The sequence below is a fragment of the Pagrus major genome, chromosome 6 (assembly GCF_040436345.1).
Source record: "Pagrus major chromosome 6, Pma_NU_1.0".
Taxonomy (NCBI): Eukaryota; Metazoa; Chordata; class Actinopteri; order Spariformes; family Sparidae; genus Pagrus; species Pagrus major.
Genome location: NC_133220.1, coordinates 18,134,524 through 18,157,285, shown reverse-complemented (window position 1 = coordinate 18,157,285; position 22,762 = coordinate 18,134,524). Strand labels below are relative to the sequence as shown.

At 38.8% G+C, this 22,762-nt stretch overlaps 3 protein-coding genes across 6 annotated transcripts; 1 reads left to right on the top strand and 2 right to left on the bottom strand.

Annotated features, from left to right (window-relative positions):
* Positions 1 to 1,444: 1,444 nt before the first annotated feature.
* hdhd3 (haloacid dehalogenase-like hydrolase domain containing 3) lies at positions 1,445 to 4,937 on the bottom strand. Of its 3 annotated transcripts, none has more exons than XM_073469044.1 (3): positions 4,917 to 4,937; positions 2,332 to 2,666; positions 1,445 to 2,070 (listed from the first exon to the last, which is right to left on the bottom strand). In XM_073469044.1, the coding sequence occupies exons 2-3, from the start codon at positions 2,659 to 2,661 to the stop codon at positions 1,675 to 1,677; spliced, it is 726 nt and encodes a 241-aa protein (XP_073325145.1). In that variant the 5' UTR covers positions 2,662 to 2,666; positions 4,917 to 4,937; the 3' UTR covers positions 1,445 to 1,674. The 3 variants fall into 3 exon arrangements, with proteins under 3 accessions (XP_073325145.1, XP_073325143.1, XP_073325144.1); XM_073469042.1 differs by lacking the exon at positions 4,917 to 4,937 and adding an exon at positions 4,171 to 4,374; XM_073469043.1 differs by lacking the exon at positions 4,917 to 4,937 and adding an exon at positions 4,003 to 4,152.
* On the top strand, positions 4,564 to 7,805 carry trub2 (TruB pseudouridine (psi) synthase family member 2). Its single transcript, XM_073469041.1, has 8 exons — positions 4,564 to 4,801; positions 5,002 to 5,136; positions 5,491 to 5,565; positions 6,030 to 6,091; positions 6,174 to 6,255; positions 6,426 to 6,498; positions 6,716 to 6,852; positions 6,944 to 7,805. The coding sequence occupies exons 1-8, from the start codon at positions 4,684 to 4,686 to the stop codon at positions 7,267 to 7,269; spliced, it is 1,008 nt and encodes a 335-aa protein (XP_073325142.1). The 5' UTR covers positions 4,564 to 4,683; the 3' UTR covers positions 7,270 to 7,805.
* A 1,056-nt stretch (positions 7,806 to 8,861) lies between these two features.
* On the bottom strand, positions 8,862 to 21,528 carry rab44 (RAB44, member RAS oncogene family). Of its 2 annotated transcripts, none has more exons than XM_073469130.1 (9): positions 17,513 to 21,503; positions 16,489 to 16,562; positions 14,079 to 14,167; positions 13,821 to 13,955; positions 13,656 to 13,737; positions 11,602 to 11,716; positions 10,370 to 10,468; positions 10,187 to 10,263; positions 8,862 to 10,091 (listed from the first exon to the last, which is right to left on the bottom strand). In XM_073469130.1, the coding sequence occupies exons 1-9, from the start codon at positions 21,449 to 21,451 to the stop codon at positions 10,004 to 10,006; spliced, it is 4,698 nt and encodes a 1,565-aa protein (XP_073325231.1). In that variant the 5' UTR covers positions 21,452 to 21,503; the 3' UTR covers positions 8,862 to 10,003. The 2 variants fall into 2 exon arrangements, with proteins under 2 accessions (XP_073325231.1, XP_073325233.1); XM_073469132.1 differs by having other exon boundaries at positions 9,933 to 10,091; positions 13,821 to 13,959; positions 14,080 to 14,167; positions 17,513 to 21,528.
* Positions 21,529 to 22,762: the final 1,234 nt, after the last annotated feature.

The following is a 22,762-nucleotide window of genomic DNA, read 5'->3' as shown; positions in this document are numbered from 1 at the left end:
GCATCAGAGCCAAAGTAGCACATTTTTAGATTATTTTATTAGCAGTCACATTCCGATAATCAGAAAAATGCTGAATATTGGATCTGATAATCAGACAGGACAATGATCGGTCATTATTACATTTATTCCCCGAAAATTACTTTTGACAGTTAAGCATACATAATATCAGATACTTTAAGATGTTACTGAAGTACTATTTGTATGGGTGACTTTCACTTATACTTAAGTAATATTTTAACACGATACCTTTTACTTTTACTCAAGTATGTCTTTTGGGTACTTTTTACAACACTGGCTGTTCCTCAAGCGATGGGGCACAAAATCCAGTCCTCATTCTCTGTACAAATGCATCCTAAACCTTATATGCTATTCATGTTTAGCAATGTTTTTCTATCTTTATTATTGGGTGTTTAAATGTATTTTTATTTTGTATTCAAAGTGTCTGATCTTATTTATCCAAGTCCCAAAATGTTTCAATCCTGTTTCAACAATGACAAACACTTTGTTATGAAAACTGCTACGCCTTCTCCTTACTTTTATTATTATTATTATTATTATTATTATTATTATTATTATTATTATTATTATTATTATTATTATTATTATCACACTGTTGAGGCAACAGTTCAGCAGTGTGATCACGTTGGTACAGTCCAAAGTTATGGCCTTTTGAAGACCTCTTTGTGTCTCTCCGACAGTGTTAACTTGCTGAATTAAGGTGGAAAATATTGGAGAATTTTGTCCCCTATTACTATGGAAGGCATCATTTTAGGGTCAGTATTGACACGATGAACAATTGCAGCAGCCAAAACTCTTTCAATGCACATATGGACTTTTTATTATTTCAAGACTGACTTTAAGCTATCTTAATGTTGTTGGTTTAATATTGTATGTGTTCCTTAAAAGCCAGAGTAGGAGCCTAATGGTCTTAGGCAACAAAATCTTAGTGAATACAAAAATAGTTAAAAAGGATTGAGGAAGACACTGAGTAAATTAGATACAAAACAAACAATGCTTATGTACAGTCAATTTTAATGGCAAGATTTTGAAGATTTTCTATCCCGATGGAGTCCCGCAGTCACTGCATGCTTCAGTGAGTATGAAAATCTGAACATCTCTGGGAGATTTTGGAGCCACTAAACACTAAATGAGGGAGTGTGTTTTGGAGGAAAGGGGTTTATTCTCCCAGTAGAGTTCACAGATGGTGGCCCAAAAACTTACTAGGACGCTATGTGCTTGTTTTTTTCTTTACTTTAACACCCATCTGTATGTTCCTCACTTTTGTGTTGCAGTGTTCTCATTATGATCCTGTTTTAAAAATCTGTGCTGTAACAATGTATTACTTGGAGCTCTGGCGACTGTTTAAGTGTTTTTCAGTACCAAATTTCTGCCTCAAAACCCTTTAATTCTGTCATCTGAAAAAAAACTTCTGACACAGACTCAATACAATTAATAGATATTTATTGCTCCCTATTTATTTACAGTAAATACATGATAATTACACACTGCACATATAGTTTTCATAATTCATAATTTTATTAGTTAACCATGTGAGGAGCTCTATACTGGTTAAATCCAGTCAGGTCAACATGGCTCGATCACAGAAATGAGTTCAAATAACTGAACCACAGTTAGGCTGAGTAGCTTTGCACTTGAGCCCATAACTGTTTGGCATTACACCATGTACTGCTTAAGCTGTGATGGCAGCTCCTCCAGGGAGCTGAGCAGATGCTTCCGAGGAACGTCGGGTCGGGTTTTCTTGTTATGTCTGTCCAACAGGAACCCGTGGATGCCCACAGACCGAGAGGCGAGGTAATCGTTCACATAGTGGTCCCCGATATGAGCTACACTGGCAGCAGGTACACCACATTTCAGCAGTGCCTGATTAAAGATGGCTGGACTCGGCTTTGCTACACCTGCCTCCTCTGATGTTATCAAAAAGCTGAAGTGGGACAGAAGGCCACAAACACGTAAAATCTCTTCAAGGCGGATATCGAAGTTTGACACCACCCCCAGCTTCAGTCCTAGAGAAGAACAATGCTCCAGGGCCTTCTGTGAGTCCGGAAATACCTAAAACAAAGAGACATAACACAAATTTAAGTTTACGTTTTTGTGCTACTTTGTCAACTACTGATTACATTGACACATATATAAAAATGCAACCATTACTTAGTAAATATGCTTTAAAAACAACCATTTTAAAACATTTTTTGCTAACTTGTTTTCAAACAATTTTCAATGTCTTTTTTCTGATGCATTTTCACAGATACCACCAGAAAGGTAAGTTTTATTAATTATGTGTGTATGCCATAAATATCACCTGTCATTTACCTCCCAGTTCTCTGCATTGCAGAAGTTATGATAAAGGTTGTGAGCCACTGTATTAAGCAGGGCTGGGTCCTGTACCCTGCACCTAGAGAAAGTGTCCCGCACCACCCCCATCCACCAAGACTGTCCATCCAGGCCCTTAGTGATGCCGTAGTTTGGGTATGCTCTGGACTGATGTCGATATGCCTGGAGGAAAGCAGCTTCGACCTCCACAGGACTGAGCTTCAAGCCCACTCGCTCAGCCTCCTTGCAGTACTGTTCTCCCACTGATGCACGCACCTTCAGCAGGGTGTCCTTCACATCCCATAGCACCCATCGCAGAGGAGCTTGCATCACACCTACAGAGGCAACACCACAGACGTAAGACAGATTAATGTCTAAACAAGACAAGTAAATGTTTCCTCACCAGGATGTTTATATTGGAATGATTCAGATGGTCTAAAAATCATTGACTAGTCACTATGAACTCTATTATAATTTGTACCATTAAAACACACTATTGTCTTAAAGATAGTTCTTTTTGGCACAAGCTCCTCATCCATCAATCTGGCTCGCTAGAGCTCAGGTTGAATTGTTTACAAGACATGAGCCAAGGTAGAGTTTTCAAATAATTTGTAGTAATTTCATTATTCTGTTTAGAGATATGCACCACTAAAGCATTTTACTAACTAAAATGACAAAAGCTTTAATGTGGGTCATGCATTAGCTTTGCTAATTGTATGTTTTTGTCTTTTAGAGGGGCCCTGTGTTAAAATTTACATTATGCATTACATAATAATGGATAATCCTCAATACTTGAGGGCCAATACGGGCCCGACAAACAGTTGATCGACCATGAATGATATACTTTAAATCTTTAAGTGTGAAGGCTTCTATCACAGTAGACATTTTGACTGGCAGGTGTTGTTGTTAATAACATTAAGAGGCCTGCTCACCCACACAGGTGTTTTTACTAATTCTGTCTAATGAGAACATTACTGCGGTTGAACAGGAATGTGGCTTAGCTGGCAGTTAACTTACATGGCCTTAAAAGACAACACAATTTCATACTGTTTTACTTTGTTTACATGTGGCGGACCCTGCCACCTTTCTAGCTTCAAACATTTTCCTCTGAGAACAGCTTGTTTATTTAGTTAAGGAAAGTTTGTATTATTATCACGTTAATATTGTAAATATTATAATTCTGAGTTTGAATTTCTTCTCCAAAACTACATAGTGCAGTTTGAAAGCTGATATCTAACACTGTAGATTAAGAGGAATCACCTGAGTGGATGGACCATGGATTTGTAGTGCTTGTACACCAGTAAGCCATTATCAACACCAGGAGCCTTAAATTGAAGCAGTTAATTGAAAATCAGCTATCTGTCCTTTAATTACTTACACTTGTGCTTTTCCTACTGAAACATGTTACATGTCTTTGACCCCTTCAGACAAAATAGTGCTTTTGGACGTGGAAATGTCTTGTTGTGTTAAAGACATTTAGAGGTGCACACATTGTTGAGTGACTGAAGCGACAGTGAACCTGTCAACCCTGTGCTATGCTAACGTTAGTTAATATTAAACCCTTGCTGACGCTCATTCATTTCACACTTCACACAAATTGGAGGTTCATGGTGACTAACCACGTCAAATTATAGCTAACGTTAACAGTAAAACCAAAAACCAAGAAGTTACCTGGCTGACTGTACGTAAACTTATTCTTGTTATCATCACTAGCTAAGCTAACATTGTGCTCGTTGACTTCGCATTATTAGCTACTTGTCAACCTTTACTGCACATGTTAGAGAGTTTCTCCGGCAGAGACAACCGGCTACACATCTAAAAAGACAGTTTAAACGTTACCGAAATCAAGTCTTCAGACTGTCAACGCTTGTAAACAAGGTTAGCTCGTTAGCTCGCTACACTTCCTGTCCTCTTCTTCTTCGCTGTGCGGTTTTACGGCAGCTGTCGGCATCTTGTGGAGTTCCAGCTCCTTCGACGTTCAATCTGTCGATCGACCCTCCCCAAAATTAATTAAATTAATTAAACTTCCTCTTCGCCAATTTCTAAGCGCACATAACCCCGCTACATTTTTATTCTGGTGTCTCTTAAAACGCCATTATTCCCAGTCTTCTCACACATGGCTTGTTGTGTCCTGTTATACATCCACGACAGCAGGCGGCAGTATGCTCACAACATGGCCGCTAAAACTGCGATCGCCAGAGATGTACGCATGCGCACATGATCACATGGCGTAATGTCAAGTGAAGTAGGGCTAAAGCAGCCCATGTTTTGGAAAACAGGCAGTTAACTGGAGACATCTCAACAGATGTAACCCTATATACATTTTGAAGAAGTCGGAATGTTATTAATATAATGGCGACTCCAGCTATTCGGATGTTTCGGAGGTTAGAGGGTCTGTTTTGTGTATACAAACCCTCTGGTGTCCACTGGAAACTCGTGCGGGACAGCATCGAGACAAATCTGCTGAAAGGTGAGCCTAACATAATCTTTAAAAGTCATCATATGGTCAATCAAACACTCTCCGAGTTACATGTCTATGTCTGCTCTGACAGCGAGGCGTGACACAGCTAATGCTCAACATTTACCAACATGCCCGTCAGTCTTGTCTTTAACCTTGGACTCCAGAGAAGTCACTATATCCTGTTGACTCCTGTTTGTGTCTTATTAAAGGTTTAAATGCTACACCGTCTCAGCCACTTCCTCAGGAGGTCCGCTTCTTGCCACAGCCAGGCAGTGAGACTGAAGCATCCAAGGGACTCACACTGACTGCAGCCTCTGTGCCAGTACTGTCCAAGCATCCCCTGGGTATGTGTGTCCAGCCCACTGTCTCCTGTCTCACCTGTATATTATTATATGTTACTGCAGTGCTATGTTTATATGTACAGCTAATTCAATTCTTACTTTACTTAGTGTTTTGTCATTATAGACAGGACAATGCCAGTATATACTGTATTGATAAATTATTTAATACATCTATTTGGGAACTTTCTATCAGGTCTAACTGCTCTGATCATGCACCTGATGACACAATAGTGACTTCATTCCCACGTTAGTGCATGTTACATTAGCTGGAACGCCTGATTGATATAAAAATGCATATAACATATCTGCACACATTGAGGACTGAGTGAATATAAATGTAATGATCTTCTATTTTAGTGACTGGACCTGAATTCCAGCAAGTTAAAGTTGGAGTAGGACATTGCCTGGATGCACCCTCCTCTGGTGTTCTAGGTATGGATATTTTTAAAGTTTATCACACAAGGAAACCTGTTTGTTTCAAAAGTCTGAGCTGCCTTTTCCCATTTTCTTTCCCTCTAAGAACTACAATTAACAGCGTACACAACTTTTTTTGGAAGTGGAATAAAAAAGTTGTCTGCTTTGTTTCAGACAACGCAGCTTTACTTTATATTTTCCTCAAAGTAAATGCTCATTCCTAACCCTCGGCTACAATGTTTTATTTCCCCCAAAGAAAACAGGTGCAACAGAGCTATATAACAACACACTTTGTCATCAGGTGGAGTAACCTTTGTGTCTCTGCTCCACTGCGTGTCTGTGTGGTTAAATGACAAATTGACTGGCATAGAATCGAATGTATCAGGCAATGATGTCTGATTCCGGTCCCTGGCAGATGGATCAGTGCATCTCTAGTTGTATTTACTGTACGATGCCTCTTTTTCACACCTTTCTCACTTTAGTTCTTGCTGTCGGGAATGGAAACAGGGCCCTGAATGATCTCTACAGAACACGAATCACCAGGGTAATTTATCATTTCTTTTGGTTTTACATCAGACGTGTAAAGATGCAATATTTAAGACTAAATACTGTTTGATATATTTCAGGATTACACACTGGAGGGTGAATTTGGGACTGCAACAGATGATTTCTCTCACGCAGGCAGAGTTGTGGAAAGGTCCACTTATGGTATGATACTTTAGTTTTTTCCTAAATATGTTCAGTTTTAGCTGTTATTCACTTGATAACAGTTTGAGAAGAGATTATTAAATCTAAGGCAACTTAGGCGACTACGATCACTGCGTAAGTTATTGTGCTCTTGACTGTATCTGACCCTAAAATATGGTTGTGTTTGACAGGTCACATCACACAGGACAAGCTGGACAAGGTCTTGGCGATGCTGCAGGGAGCCAATCAGAAGGCCTTGTTAATGTATGCTAACTACATTAATATTCATTAAATTTCTATAAACACAATATTGACATTTTTAGTTGACAGTTTCCTCTATACTTTTGAAGAAAACCTCCCTGTACATATAATAGATCAGTCCACAAAGTGCTTTCCGCAGGGCCACATTAAAGTGCTGAATGATTATACCATGTTCAGAGTACAGGTAGATGACTGTTTTTTTGTCTTTTTTAAAATACAGGTATTCCAACGTAGACATGCGCTCACAGGAAGCGTATGAGTTGGCTGCACAAGGTTTACTGGGTCCAGAAGGGAAATCACAGCCTATCTTGACAGGCTTGCGTTGCATTCGCTTCCAGCCTCCCAACTTCACTTTAGGTAAATAATCTTTAATCGAACACAGAGGAAACCTCGTTTTAAAATATGTAGATCTACATCTTGTTTGATATTTTTTTCTGTGTACTTACAGAGGTGCAGTGTCTGAATGAAACTCAGAAGTATTTGCGCAAAGTTGTGCATGAGATCGGACTCGAGCTGCGCAGCACGGCAGTGTGTAAAGGAGTCAGACGGACCCGAGACGGCCCCTTCACCCTGCAGGATGCCCTGACACACCACCAATGGACTACCTCTGATGTTAGGCAGGCCATCAGACGATACCACTCCTCCAAAAAGAACAAAAAATTTCCCCACACATCGATCAAGGACTCAGAATTACGACCACCAGAGAATACGACAGCCAGGCAACAAAATGAAACAAGCGACGAAGCAGCTGCAGCAGAAGGTAGAATTAACTAAGCTGTTGCCGAGTCACTCTGGTAGTTGATCCCAAACATTTCACAAAGAACAGAACTGCTCTACGCGACTAGAAATGCTGGTTTCCTAAGGTGAAAATGTAAAAGTGAACACGGTACATGACATTATGCTTTTTGTTTAATATGCAACCTTCTCTCCATCTGTAAGGACAGCTGATGTATCTCATGTATTAGGAATAGACTGATTATTGGCCTGCTTGATTATCGGGGCTGAAATTTAGACTTTTCAGATTATTGGTGTCTGTGCTTCACTGGCTTCTGTAAAATTTGACACCAAGATTTTTTATGTTTACTGCAAATTTATATTGGTCCCAAATATCGGTTTTCAGTTTCCTTGATTATTAATAATCTGTATCAGTACCGGCCCTGAAAAAACCTTATTGGTCAGTCCCTAATATGAGTGTTCCAGTGTTTTAACTTTTGTTAAATGTTGTGTAGGTAACATTAACTTATTCCCCAAATGTTAATATGAAAGTGGTTTATTTTTTATCATGAAATAAATTCAAAAGATTTTTAAGATTTCTGTTTATTGGTTTTGCTGCCATTTGATAATTTGAGCTTATTTCAGTGTAAAGAAAATTCAATAGGGCATTTGGGCAAAGTGGTGCCAAGTATAGAGGCGTTTTAATGACAGTAAGTTAAACCAACATGCTCTGAGGTCTGTAGACACCTGCTTTATCAGCCCAAGTACTCCCCCTTGTGGCAAAAGGTCAGAGTTACTTTTATTTCAGTGATATCTGGTGTTGTTCTGCGGTAATGTTGAGACATATCCTGTTTGCTACCGTTTAACAACCTTCTAATCCCTGCTGTGGTCGAGTGTCTCAGTTGTCATGAGAACAAAAAAAAACAAAGTCAACAGACAGCTGCCAGCCAGCTTTCCCACTGGGAACCATTATACATCACCTGTAATACAGGAGAAACAAATGATGAAACCAACAGGAATTTAAACAGCACTTTCCTTGTAATTTGATATGTAAATATTCAATAATTATCAGAACTTTATTCTTATAAATGTTGAATTTTCTGCTTCTTTGTAGACAGATTTTGTCTTTTTTGGTTGTTTTGCTGACCTGCTGTGTGACTAAAGGTCCCTTTCAGCTGCAATTAATTGGCATTGACTAATTGGAAGTTTACTAATGGAACACTGTGTCTTTTCCCTGTACTTACAACCAAATTACAGTGTTTTCCTGGCAACCTTTTGTAAATTACAGGCCCCCCCAAAAAACAAAAAAGCGCTGTTTTCTGACGTTTGATGTTTAACAGAGTTATGATATGTACATGTTCCAGCCTAAAACTGAATTATCTGAGGGCAAGAGGAATAAATCTCCTGGTAAATGACGCCAATGAAATCGGAGCCAATCGCTAATATCAGATTTGGTGTCCTCTGATGATGTTGGAAGATGCTGTGTCAGCATTTTCTGTTTCCCACAACAGTTCCTCTGGGATCTTATGAGGTTACTGCAGTGGTGCCATTGTTGCCGTTGACGTGCTCTTCATACCAGAGAAGGACTTGTTGTTCCAGTGGGAACACTGTTGTCTTTGTCAGTGTGGAGAAAGACGACTTCCACGAGGACACAAATTAACTTCCAGAGCAGACAGTTATGTTCTGGAGGTTTATTTAGCACAGGACACGACGTTAGAACAACTTGACAAACAAATTATAGGCATTTATGGATACAGGTCGTAGAGAGGTGCACAGAAACATAAAACATATTTCACAAGTATATTTAAAGCCTGTTAAGCATTTCACAACTGCTGTCTTTAATTATAAGGCCATGAAATGTATTTATGATTATCTGGCTGACATGGGAATTGCAAGTAAGACAGTGTTCATGTAGAACAGATTGTAAACATACAAAAACATGATACACTGATTGTGATTATTGAATAACACCGTTTGTTAGAAAATAGCAAAAATGACAAGGTGCTTTTGTTCACAGGCATATTGCATGAGTTGCTTGTAAACACTGAAATGTACTTCAAAATGTATTATATAAATATACTCAAAATTTAGAGATTTAAAGATTGTGTACCCACTAAGTTTAATACACATTTGTGTCATGAATTAAGCATAAAGAATAGACACTGTGGAGCAAATACTCAGTAGCTGTACAGTATAAAGGATTCTCTCAGTTTTTCAACTAAAAAACCTGAAAAACGCAACTGATTGTTAATACATCTTTAAATGGAAATCTTCAAAGACTCAAAAGACAGTGACTTCATGTGATCATTTGAAATTGCACTAGAACAGTAAGGCGTTCATATTCAAGTAGGAAAAACAATTTAACAAGATAAAACTGATGAAGTGTTCTTTGACCTGCCTCTAAAGAAAGCCTGCGCCAGCTACACAGTATAGTATATAAATTAGGGTATACAGTAAATACACATCAAAACACCCTCTGAGGCTTCGTCTCTAAAATGTATATTTATATAAAAAGGATATTTTATGAAACTAGAAGAATATCTTACACTTAAATTGTTCTCTATACTATCCTTTAAATCAACTATTTACTTGTAAAGCTTGTTAGAAATAATAAAATAAACCAGATGAAAGCAATAGTAACAAGGAAATTTAACTTATATACATTTGTATAAATGAATACAAATCTGTAATATAACAGTTTAAAAGAACCAAAGATGGCTTGAGTACCAGCTCTAGTTGTTATGTACATACAAACTTTTCAGATGTCCGTCACTGAGGCTTATGACAAATCTGTTCAGCAACATCCTGATGATTTTTTCTGTTGGGGCTCTTTGTGCAACACCGTGGTTTCCTCTCTTGTGTCAACTTTTTGACTCAACATCCTGACAACAACACAATCAGCACCAAGATTACTAAAGTTCATGCTTTTAAAAAATCGGCAGAGGATAAAAGAAAAGTCAGAGGTGAGATGTCTTACCTGGCCACAGTCTCCAAAGACTGAATCACATTTTCGCCCGTGGCAGCGCTGCACTCCATGAATTCAAAGTTGTACTCCTGTGGAGGTAAAACTGCTGTCTTTAGTGTGTGTTTCATAATCAGAATTATATTCTGACATCAGCAGATGAGCTAACAGTGTGAGAAGGTGTAATTCCACAGATACCTTAGCGAGAATTTCCCCCTCCTGAATTTTAATCTGCCGCTTTGCATGATCACTCTTGTTCCCAAGAAGTAAAATGGTTACATCTTCTGCAGCCCCTTCCTGCAAAACAGTTTGATTATTGTTTGGACTGACAGAGCGAGCTCACTTTGTGAAGAGGTTCAAATGTTTCAGACAATTTGGTCCCATGTGCTTTAAATCTCAGTTCTATGTAATGATAAAATGAAAGTGTATAATGAAAATGATATTGATTATATATATCAGTATTGGAATGCATATTTGATGCATATTTTACATTTATATTAAATAGATACCATTGATATAGATATTACTTGTAGTTTCTGTCAGTGTAGAAATACTCTGTTACAAGTAAAAGTTTAAAGTCCTGCTGTCAGTAAAAGTACAAAAGTATTGGCATCAAAATCTTTCAAAAGTAAAAGTACTCATTATGCAGATTGCCCATTTCAGAACAATATATATAATTGAATTATAATTATGGACGCTTTAATGTGTACATCACTTTAATGTTGACACTGGTAAACGTGGAGTTAATTTTGAGCTACTTTATATACTGCTGGGCAGCTTCATCCAAAAGATACATCATCATTTATTTGTTGATTATATTTTATTTTAATTATCTGAGTCTGCAAAGTAACCGGTAACTAAAGATAAGAGATAAAAAACAAATGCAGTGGAGTTAAAGTACAATATTTGCTTACAAAATGTTGTAGAGTATAAGTGTACAGTAATAAATGGGAATACTCAAGTAAATAATCTAAGTGTTGTACTGTAGTAAATGCACTACTAACCTTTCCACCTCACTGGTAATATGTGCTGCTGTTTTGAATACACACTTCCCTATGTGTTTGATATTTTCTATTTTAGTCTACAATCAGATTAGGTTCTTGAAGATTTTGAATTTAATCTTAGTAAGCAAAACTGCATTGGCATCAGTATTGAAAAATTATAAATAATCAGTGTTGTATAAACTACCTGAAAGTCATACTTGACTAAAAGTAAAGATATCATGTTAAAATATTAAAGGTACTTAGTTACATTTCACCACTGTAAACAATACTCATTATAACAAAAACATGTATTATACATATAAACATACTGTACAGTATATCTGGCCTTCAATAGAAGCCTGTAGTTTCAAAAATCATTGTAAACAAAGCCAGTAGTTTGACTGGTGACGTCATTTAACAGCCGCTGAAGCTTTCTGAACACCTTACCTGAATACAGTTCGCCCAGTAGCTGACTGCAGAGAAACTCTGAGAGGAAGTGATGTCATACATCAGGAGAAAGGCCTGGGCTTTATGGAAAATCTGTCTTGTGATGCTGTGAAACCTTTGAAGGACAACAAAAATGTAATCAGAAATCTAACCTCTTTAAATCAGATGAGGCCACAAACTTTATAAAACACAACAACAAGCTAATTTCTTGTCTCACAGCCATTCACAAGTGAACATCACAAATTTGTGTTGCAATACGGTAAAAAAAACACTTGGTCGTGACCCTCAAAAGTAGAACGTGTGCTTCTAATTATACAATGATTCTGGTTAGTTAAGTTTGCAAAACCTCCCCTGAGGCGTTTCTCAAGAGACACATTCAGTCTTTCCTGGAAAGACTGGTGATGTAAACAAACACAGTGATTGCACAATTGCCTCAACAATGAATTCAAGTGCGTTACAATATTTTAAACCCACAAAATTGTGTCAAACTCGTTTGTTTTTATGTCGTCTCCTTTTATTTGTGTTTTGGGGCTTGCAGTCAGTGGTGACATTAATGTGGCTGAAAACTAACATTGCATTTCAAACCATGCTTTTCTAAATAGGTCAACCAAACATGCAACATGTTTAATGAACACATGGACATGTTGTCCTATTTCCACAATACAACAAAATTGCTTGGGTGTGCCAACCAGTTCCTGAACAGGTTACAACCTGGCCTGAAGGAGAATGAACAACATGTTCAGAGAGGCATCTCTGAGGTATCTCTTGTTTACAATTTCTTTGATCGGCTACAATAGAAAGTGTATAGCGGATGTTATTTATGTAAGCTTCATCAAGTGTGCTCATCAGATGTCTTGGCAGGCCGAGGTGTACGACTGCAGGAGGATACTGTCTTCAGGAAGCCCTCGGGACAGAGAGACAAGCTGCCCCGGCCACCAGAAAGGTAAAGTGAATCCATACACAGAAGATCCACCCCCACTTCCAGGAATAAAAAGACACAGTACATGTAGTGCAACATTCAGGTAATCATAAACCTCAAAATAACACCCTGTACCTCTGATGATGACCTCCTCACAATGACTGTACTGTTCCTACCCACAGCAGACATCAGGACCTGCTGGAACTGACAGTGCGCCTCGTTATATGATAATGCCAAAAAAGTGAACTGTGCATTGATGACAACTGGCCTACAGCAACAACACTCGTCATCATGAAGTGGTTCAGCGTGCTCATCATGAGGCACACAAAGCATGCATGTCAGCTTCAAGATCGACCTTAAGGACACTATTGAGGGACCCCAAAACACCTAAATAGTTATCATTAATGTTGGTTGTAGTTAATGGCTACAATTTTACAACTAAGTTTATTTCCAACTGTAAAAAAAGGGGGTAGAATACCTTTTTTATACTGCATGTTACTTTATCTTCTCTCCTGACCTCATTTTCATAAATATTGGTTGAACTTTTTAACATTACATTAACATTTTAACATTTAGCTGAGATGAAATGCGAAAGTTGACCAGGATTCTAGGGTTGGGAAATTTTGAGTGCCTTAGGCTTTGATTATATAATAATACCCTGTCCAAATTGTCTCTGATGTCTTTGATTTACAGTTCTCATACATGCAATATACATGGAAATGGAAATGGTACATGGACTAAAAACTTGTTGAAAACTTGATGGCAGAGGCTGCCATGCACGGTGGTAATCTGCTCATCAGGAGCAGTACAGCACCTTCTAACCAAAGTGCCCCAAGATATTTTTACGCTCAGTCATTCACACATACACTCACACAACAATGGAACAATCCCTGGGAGCAATCTGGGGTTTAGTACTGCTGACACTCTGATTAGTGGTTGACCTGCTCTACCGGTTGAGCCACAGTCGCCCCTAAATCACCTTACATATGTCGCAATATCTGCCTGAAGAGGAAAACAGACTCCAAAAATGGTAAAATGACTGGGATCACTCATTTTTCTTCTTTGCAAAACAAAGTGTTTTCACCAACAGTTCATACATTTGATTATAACAGCAAAAAGAAAACAATAAACTCACCTTTCTTGACCTGCTGTATCCCACAACTTCAGCACCACAGGTTTTCCATCCACCACCACAGTCCACGTGAAGGAATCAATGCCTACGAAATGTATTTATGTTACATTATTCTGTATTTTTAGACTTATTTATGGGACTATAATAGAATAAAGATCAGGATCTTACCAACAGAGGCGGGTAAGTCTAAAGAAAACTTCCCACTTTGAGCTCTCTTTATGAAGGAGGTTTTTCCCACACTGCTGTCTCCAACCATCAGTACGTTGTAACTGTTTGATCTGGAAGCTGCTCCTGTTGAACTACCTGCCGAAATGAAAACATAAACACTTCCTGGTCACACATTATATTTCTATTTCTTCCCTCGCGCATTATCTCTCTTCAGTCAGCTACATTCTGCTGAGAAGAATGAATTAATGTTCTGTTTACCAAGAGATAACGTCTGTTGACTCTCTTGACTCAGATGGATTTCAGCATAAGGATGTTGAACTGTCGTCACATGTGCAGGAGTCTTCTCACTGTGGAACAGACAACCAAGAACAGTTCAAACAAAGCGCGCATACAGTGGTATACTTAAAGTTTGCAAGTTTTTTGTTCAGTCATCAGTATTCCCCACCAAGTGTTTGAATTTCTTTGAGAAAAGAATCTGCTAAACCCTCCTGAATACAACCATGAGTTTACAACTTTATGATTTTTAAGTTGATAATAAAAAATTACTTGTTTGAGTCTGTCAGTTGGTGTGTGCGGTAAATCGATTTTAATAATTCACTTATATTGTAGAAAAGGTAGAAAAAAGATAATCTGATCTTTGTCAGTTTAAATTAATAAATCACATTAAACAATATTAGATTTCTTTCTCTGACTTCTATAAAAGAAAATATGACATGGTTGAGTCAAGGTTGCTTTCAATTTCAGTTCAATTCACTGGGTTTTAGTGGCATTACCTTTTATGTGTTGCCAAAGCACAATTAGAATTTTGAAAAAATAAGGAAGGAAATTGAGAACTAAACAGTTTTAATACGAACAAGATATTGGAATAGATAAAAAACATGCAGTAAACAATGTTAAACGTACAAGAATTCATAAAACACACCCCCCGCCTCCAGAGGGAAAGCACTCCTCAATACCCCTGTTGTAATAATTTACAAGCATCAAAGCACCACCCTACAGTTATCTCATTGTGCCCTTTCCTTTGTCCGTCCTTCATTAGACACCTGATGAAAAGTTGAAACTGATTTAAGGGAGAATGAGTGTTTGTAACAGTTTTGTTTGCATCTCATCTTTTAAAGCAACAAAACTGATTGTTGTGTGTCACCCACAGGTCATCAAATAGACACTGCCTGTCCAAAGCATCAGTATTTTACAATCTGAGGATGAGACTTTAACAATCGATTGATTTAGCATCAGAATAACGCAGCTGCAGCTACACCATCCATCATGTCCATCTCTCTTGTCTCATCCTGTTAGGAAGCTGGATACCAAACAACCAATGTCCCTAGCATTCATGAAACAAACCTGTTTTTCACCACATAGTGTGTTTACTACATATAAATTCTGCATGATGATTAGTGTACACCTCAGGCTTGTGTGAGTCAGAGAATTAGCCGCTTAGATGAGTCACATGGTTGAGTGGCAAATGTCTTCGACAGTTTAGTGAATACTGTACATGAGATTGAGCTGACAGTGGAAGTGTTTGTAGATAAAAAAAAACACTGATGCAGAATTGTTTGTGCAATAATACAAAAGGGATTAAACGGCAGGCTGGCAAATATTATACTTTGTCTTAAAACTATGTGGAGGGTAGGTTGAATGTCTGAGGTTTAGGGTTAGGTCACATAACTCTTAATATAATCATTGTTTACTGATTCTGATTAACTGTTACACATGAACCCAGACTATCTACAGTGATGTTTTAGTGGCTGAGGTTATAGTTCATTGCTGTATATAACCACTGTGATCCAGTGTGCCTGTAATTAAATCAAATACGCTGTAATAGAGGTATAATTTTACTGGCAGTTGATCCATGTTGATGTGAATAAAGACTGTGACTGATAACTGATTGTGAAGTTCTGGGCTGATACTGATGTTGAAAATAACAATTTGGCCGACAACCTCTGTTATTTTGAATGTTGTATATTTTGTTTAGTAAAAAGTAAAAAACAAAATCTTCATTATAAGAAAAATAACCAAACTATTTTTAAGTCATTCAGTCTTTTATTGCGTCTTTGAAGCGGCACTAAATCGATCATACACTTTCTCAGGAAACCATTTTCATCTCCAACCATCTTTGTCATGAAAAGAATCTTTCTTTGAACGGTAACTGTTTCAAAGAATTTCTCAGCACTTACGTAGCCTTACAAACTGATGGCAGGGATGTCACCAGCCAGCAGCTCATGGATGTGCCAATGCAGAATTGATGTGACACAACAGATAAACGTCTGCCACAGCTATCTGTGAATGCCATCTTATTTCCTGATAGGCTGACCGCAGCCAACAAGGAGAATAGCAGCTGATGCTCAGCTGATACACCGGTGATACTAACTCAACCAAGTAGGTCAACACTTTACTGCAGAAGGCTCATGAGGCAGCTGGACAAGCCTTTGAGGCCACAGTCAGTCGGTGTCTGACTTTTTTGATTAATTGATGGATATATTTTATTTCAAACATGTAAAAACAAAAGAAAACAAATAGTAAAATAAGAGCTTTCAGAGAAAAAAAACCCTAACAAAATAAAAAACAGAAATGAAAACAGCAAACAAAGTCAGTAAAGGAATACTCAAAAAACAACACAATTGACATGTTTAGAAAAGGAGAAGGAAGAAATATAAACCACACTTACATCACAGGCTTCAAGTGTTGACCCGTCTTTGAGGTGCTGATGTTGGATGATGGTTTCTTTGCACTTTCATCAACCTGCACAGCCAAAAAATATCTCCATCATGAGGCGACACTTGGCCAGATTCTACCTTGATTGCAGAGTTCATCTTTAATCTATGACACTTTGATATACAGCTTACATATTGTTTTCTCTTTGGTTTGCCAAATCAAAAAAGGATCATCTTCATTTGTTTCATACTAAGCTCTTGAAAGTCAGCAGTTGCAGATCTAAACTTTGCATCCGACAGGAGTAATCCTCTGGCACACAGAGAGTGTGGTGTTTGTTTTGTGAAGTATTATGTGAGGATATTATCAGACTTTCAGGAATTTGTACTGTTTGTACTCCCATTGATATATGATGTAACTGCAACCACCACTAAAATACGACATTTTAGAGAAAGGGCTTTTATTATTAGATAAATATGCATTACAAGCTGTGCAAGGCCTTTTTCTCTTAAGATTTGGCTTTGCTTTCACGCCTAACTCATTTGCTATGGCTCCTTGAATTGCTGTCATTTAGGCCTTACAGAAGTGAGTAAGAGACAGCAATACACACCCCCCATTGAGATCAAGAAGTCAGATAAATGTTTATGTTCTCCTTTTACCCATGTGAAACGTGTAGTGTGAGCCGCATGTTCCTCATTTTAGTTGCTTGTGTCATTTTGTTCTCTTTGCAACAAACACTTGACCAGTGTGCAAAAGGTTTTATGAAAATGGGAAGTACAAGACATAATAGACTTATCTAGCAAAAGAACACTCAGACTTGTCCAATATTAATCATCTACGTCAGGCTATAGGAATAAAATAAAAATAAAGTTGCATTTGTTTAGAAACCTCCCTGAGAATTGGTCTAAAAAAGCTAATTCAAATCAAGTACAGAACACTGTCTGTTCATCAGTTCAGGTACATTGGAAACAATCATTGAAGATTCACAAAATAAATAATTTGATTGTGAAAAAGAAGAATAAAACCGCTTAACTACTTACCTCTGTTATTTTGTCCAGGCCAAAAGACTCTTCTTCAGCTGTCTTAATGGCACCTTCATCTATGATACTTGTGACATCTCCTTCATTTTGTGTATCTGTTACTCTGTCCCCTCCTGGAGTTTGGTTTACATTGCTCTGGTGTCCACGTGACTTCCGGTTAGATCCCAGTTTTCTTCTTCGTCCCCCAGCTGCTTCTGACATTACATCAGGTTTAGGAGAAGTGGATGGTATCGCAGGTAAATAACTTGGAGTTAGTTGATGCTCTGTTTCTACTACTTGGCCATGAGAAACAGGATTTTCCTCAAATGTCTGTTCAGATGGAGGTCTGAAGTGAGACTCAACATTGTCACTGTCTTTGTCTTCTGTGTGAAGTTGTGGTTCTTCTTTTTCTTTGATGCTTGGGAAACTTTCAGTCTTTACATCTTCAACATTTGTGGCTGGTGCCTCATCATCCATCTCCTGCTTTTCATGCAAGTCTTCCCTTTTACTTCGTGATCCAAGATTCCTGCGGGTTGAGCCCATCTTTCTTCTCCTGTGTGGACTTGCGTTCCTCATCTCGAGATTTTTGTTGTGAGCTTCTTCATTCACCTCACTCAGATCTTGTACACTAGCCTGGGTGTGTTTTTGCTCTTCTCCAACTTCTCCTCTGACTTCAGACTTCACTATTTCCAAATCTGCCACAGCCACAGCTGATGCTTCTGCTGATTCCAAAGCTTGGTCTTGTATAACGTTTACACTCTCTGGCCTTTCTTCATCACTTTGTGTGGAAACAGAGGTAACATGCATCTCAGGTACAGTAAAATCATCTAGTTGTGATGGCTCCACATTAAAATCTACATTTCTCTCACTATCCCTTATATCAGCTGCATGAGCAAACTTAATAGGATTAACAACTTCGTTGTTGGAGGCTAATTGCTCGGGAAGTAGGGCCTTTAAATAATCTATGCCTGATATCATATTGCTCTGTATACTCTCCAGGTCGGCGGTATTGCTTTGTAGCTTTTGCCCCTTGTCGGGAACAGCGGCAGTTTCTTCAGTAGCTTCCTGTTGTTCTTTATTTGCAGTGCTGAGTGATGGTTTTGTATTTTCATTCTCTGATACCTCTGCAGTTACATTCATTGGTAACTCCTCCATCACTTCCATGTTGTTCAAGTTTCTCATGTCATCTCTGTCTTTTGTTTCATCTTTGTTGTCCATGCCTTCCTCTGGTTTCCTACCGAGTTGAGTCCGGCGAGTAGAGGCCAACTTTCTCCTCTTCTGTTTGGATTTTCCTTGCAAATTTTCACTGTTATCTAATTGAGTTCTCTCTTGTATCCCTTGTTGGCTGTCAGATGCATCCACTGCTGTAGAAATTCCACTTTCCTCAGGCACATCCATAGCTGGCTCTGCTCTGAAGTTTTCCTTGCAACCAAATGGAGCTGAAGTGCCAGTATGTGTGAACTCCTGCGAAGCATTCATTTCTTGGTCTTTCTTTGTAGGATCTTCTAATCTTTCTCCAACTTCACCCTGTCCAAAAAAATGCACATCCATTAAACTCTCCGCTTCTGTATCATAGTCTTTGATCGTGACATCTCCCACTGTTTCTGTTGCACCATCTGTCTGTTGCATATTCATTTCTTGCCCCAGTGAGTCTTTATCACAAGATAAAGCTTCCGTCTTTTGTACATGACAGGCATCTTCTTGCTCAAGAACATCCAAAGTGATTGGCCTTGTAGTGACATAGTCATCATGATATGAGATATTCTGTATGTCTGAATCATCCTCTGGTGATTGTATCAAGTCAGTTTTAACTGTGTCATGTCCTGTAAACTGAACTAAATTCTCTTTTGTGACATCCTTGTTGGATTCGTCATCTTTACTTGAGCTTGAAGCAACATTGGTTGTCACATTTGTACTGTTGTCTATAATTTTCTGTGACAAAACTGTGTCTTTCTCCAGCATCATTTCGGCGCTGTCTCCGTCATTTACAGTTGATCTTTTTTTTCTAATTTTCTGAACAGATCTGAGGTCTAGGTCAGGTTGCTTTTGTAATTCTTCCTGCCTTGTTGTCTCCGCTGCTAATGAGATATTTGTTGGGTCAAGGACTCCATCACTCCTTGTAGTTTCTACAACATCTTCTTTGTGTTCATGGTATGATTCAGCAACAGATTCCTCAATCTGCTGTCGTCCTTTCTTTCTACGGCTAGACCCCAGTTTTCTTCTGTTTCCAGTGGTGTTGAAGCCTGCGGGGGTTTGCTCCTCTCCTCTTACAGAATTGTCCCGATGTTGGGAGTCCAAAGGAGCATTTGTTTCTGATTGCAGGGTTTGTAAAGATTCACTCTCCTCATTTGAGGAGAAATAAATTTGATGCATTTCTTGCATTTGCTTCAACTTTACTAACTCTTCATGTACTTCATTTACAGCATCCTCTGACTGTGGAGATCCTCTGACTTGAGATAAGCTAACATGCTCTTTTTGTGCCTCATGTATCTCTTTTGATGATAAAAATGCTGCTTGCTCAACACTGCATTCAATGTCAGTATGTTCTCCTAGGCTGTGTTTTTCTGTGTCTTTCTCCAGCTTGACAGAAGAGTCTGTTTCCTCTGATTTTAAATGCGACTCACTCAACAAATAGTTGTCCTGTAAATTTCCATCGTGCCCTAACAATTCTGTGTCCTTGTCTTCAATTTTGCTTTCACTCTCTGTTACAGAATACACATTGGGACATTCTTCTTCTGGCATCTTCATCAAACTTGATTGGTCGACTAGCAGTTCATCTACTGTTACACTTGAATGTAAACTTGAAGCAGTGAGCTCAGAGATGCCAACAGGTGCATTTTCTCTGACCTGATCACTAGCGTCTTCAGTATGAGCAGTGTCACGTGTGTGAATTCCTTCCTGGATGGTTTCCACTGATTTTTCCTGCACTGCTGTCTCTATTGTGAAAGACATTTTTGTTGTTTCAATGGATTCATTATCCCCGGTATGTCCAACAACTTCCTCTGTAGGTCTGTGGTATGATTCTGTAACAGAGTCCTTGGCGTGCTGTCTTCCCTTGTTTCTACGGCTAGACCCCAGTTTTCTTCTGCCACCAACGGGCTTGAAGTTTGTGTCACTTTGCTCAGGTTGGGAGTCAGAAGGAGGATATGTTTCTGATGGCAGGGTTTGTAAAGATCTGTCTTTTTCATCTTTAGAGGTGTGTCCTTCCTTCTCTTGAGGAACTGATTGTTCAGCACTGGGTTTTATATCATCTTCTACTCTGAATTCAATCTCATACACCTGACCAAGGCCAGCATCTACTCTTTCTATGTCATCGGTGAGTACTTGCTTTGTATCATAGACATTATAATCCTCATTTGTCTGTTCTAAAGCCTCAAAGTTGTCTTCTTTTGTAGGATGCACACCCTGTTTGTCATCAGGATTTGAATCTTCCTGTTTGGTGGCAGAATCATCAGTACTTTCCACAATCAACTCAGATTGGTTTGTGTCACTGACTTCAGCTTGGTCTATCAGGTTGTCAGAAATTATTTCAGACTTTTCTGTGGCATCAAGTGTCACACTTTCAGAGGAGTGATCGATTTCATGCATATGTGTTGAATGAACCTCCTGTTCATGCACTTTGTTTCTAGCATCCTCTGAATGTTGAGCAGCTCTGACTTCTTGACTCTGAAGAGTGTCCAATTTGGTCATTCCCTCCAGCCTGTAGCCCACTGATTCATCAGACACCTTAAAGTCGGACTCTCTTTCATAATTGTCTTCTTGAAGATTTTCACTTTTAGGAGCTAAACTTTCCAGATCAGTCTCTGGATAGTTTGATGTATTGGGGTTCTGGACCTCAGAAGAGTAATCTGGCATGATGTCTGCATATAAAGAGCTGTCATGTGTCATAGGCGTGACAACATCATTCTCACTGCCTTGACTGAATTGTTCTTGACTCGTGCTCTCTATTGCCACTAGCATTTGTGTTGTTTCCAGGGCTTCCTTACCCCTGAGACTTTCTACAACTTCATCTTTTTCTTCATGGTATGATTCAGCAACAGAGTCCTTGGCATGCTGTCGTCTTTTATTTCGACGACTAGAGCCCAGTTTTCTTCTGTTCCCAATGGGGTGTAAGTCTGTGTCGTTTTGTTGAGGTTGGAAGTCCAAAGGAGCATGTATTTCTGATTGCAGGGTTTGTGAAGAAGAGTCACTCTCCTCCATTTCAGAGAAGAGTCCTTCCTTCTCCTGATGAACTGTTTGTTCAGCACTGGGTTTTATATCATCCTCTACATGGCTTTCAACCTCATACACCTGACCTAATGCACTGTCTACTCGTTCTATGCCACTGATCTGCGGTATCTTGGTATCCTCATTTGTCTGTTCTAAAGCCTTAAAGTTATCTTCTTTTGAAGGATGCTCGTCCTGTTTGTCATCAGGATCTGAATCTTCCTGCTTAGTAGCAGAATCATCAGCACTTTCCAACATCGACTCAGATTGGTTTGTGTTCGAGACTTCAGCTTTGTCTGTCAGATTGCCAGAAATTATTTCCGACTTTTCTGTGGCATCATGTGTCACATTATCAGAATAGTGAGCAATTTCATGCATTTCTGTTGGATTAACCTCCTGTTCATACACTTTGTGCACAGCATCCTCTGAATGCTGAGCAACTTTGACTTCATATAAGTTGAAATGCTCAATCATATCCTCATGTGTAGACAACTCCTCATTTGGTGATGAAACTATTGCTCGTTCAACACTGTATTGAGGTTCTGTATGCTCTCTTGAGCTGTTATTTTCTGTGGCTATCTCTGCTGTGATTGAACACTCTATATCTTCTGATTTTAAATGTGACTCCCTCACCAAATTGTTGTCCTGTGAATTTCCATCCTGCCTTAATAATTCGGTGTACTCATCTCCATCCTTGCTTTCTTTTTGTGTTACAGAATACACATTGGGAAGTTCTTCTGGCATCTCCACTGAATTTGATTGGTCTATTAGCTGTTGACCTGCTGTTGAAAGCAGTAAACTTGAAGCAGTAAGCTCAGAGATGCCAATATGAGCATATTCTTTGACCTCTGAAGTTTGAGCAGTGTCACGTGTGTCAATTCCTTCCTGGATGGTTTTCACTGATTTTTCCTGCACTGCTGTCTCTATTGTGAAAGACATTTTTGTTGTTTCAATGGATTCATTATCCCCGGTATGTCCAACAAGTTCCTCTGTAGGTCTGTGGTATGATTCTGCAACAGAGTCCTCGGCATGTTGTCTTCCTTTATTTCTACGGCTAGACCCCAG

Excerpts from the sequence above, each read along its gene's own strand:
- hdhd3 (XM_073469044.1), bottom strand. The coding sequence starts at position 2,661 with ATGCAAGCTCCTCTGCGATGGGTGCTATGGGATGTGAAGGACACCCTG. Across the intron at positions 2,071-2,331 it reads GCAATGCAGAGAACTGGGAG|GTATTTCCGGACTCACAGAA; the intron begins GTAAATGACAGG and ends TCTTTGTTTTAG.
- rab44 (XM_073469132.1), bottom strand. The coding sequence starts at position 21,451 with ATGCTAGTGGCAATAGAGAGCACGAGTCAAGAACAATTCAGTCAAGGC. Across the intron at positions 16,563-17,512 it reads GCCTGGACAAAATAACAGAG|GTTGATGAAAGTGCAAAGAA; the intron begins GTAAGTAGTTAA and ends TTGGCTGTGCAG. Across the intron at positions 13,960-14,079 it reads GTCAACAGACGTTATCTCTT|GCAGGTAGTTCAACAGGAGC; the intron begins GGTAAACAGAAC and ends GTTTTCATTTCG.
- trub2 (XM_073469041.1), top strand. The coding sequence starts at position 4,684 with ATGGCGACTCCAGCTATTCGGATGTTTCGGAGGTTAGAGGGTCTGTTT. Across the intron at positions 4,802-5,001 it reads CGAGACAAATCTGCTGAAAG|GTTTAAATGCTACACCGTCT; the intron begins GTGAGCCTAACA and ends GTCTTATTAAAG. Across the intron at positions 6,256-6,425 it reads TGTGGAAAGGTCCACTTATG|GTCACATCACACAGGACAAG; the intron begins GTATGATACTTT and ends TGTGTTTGACAG.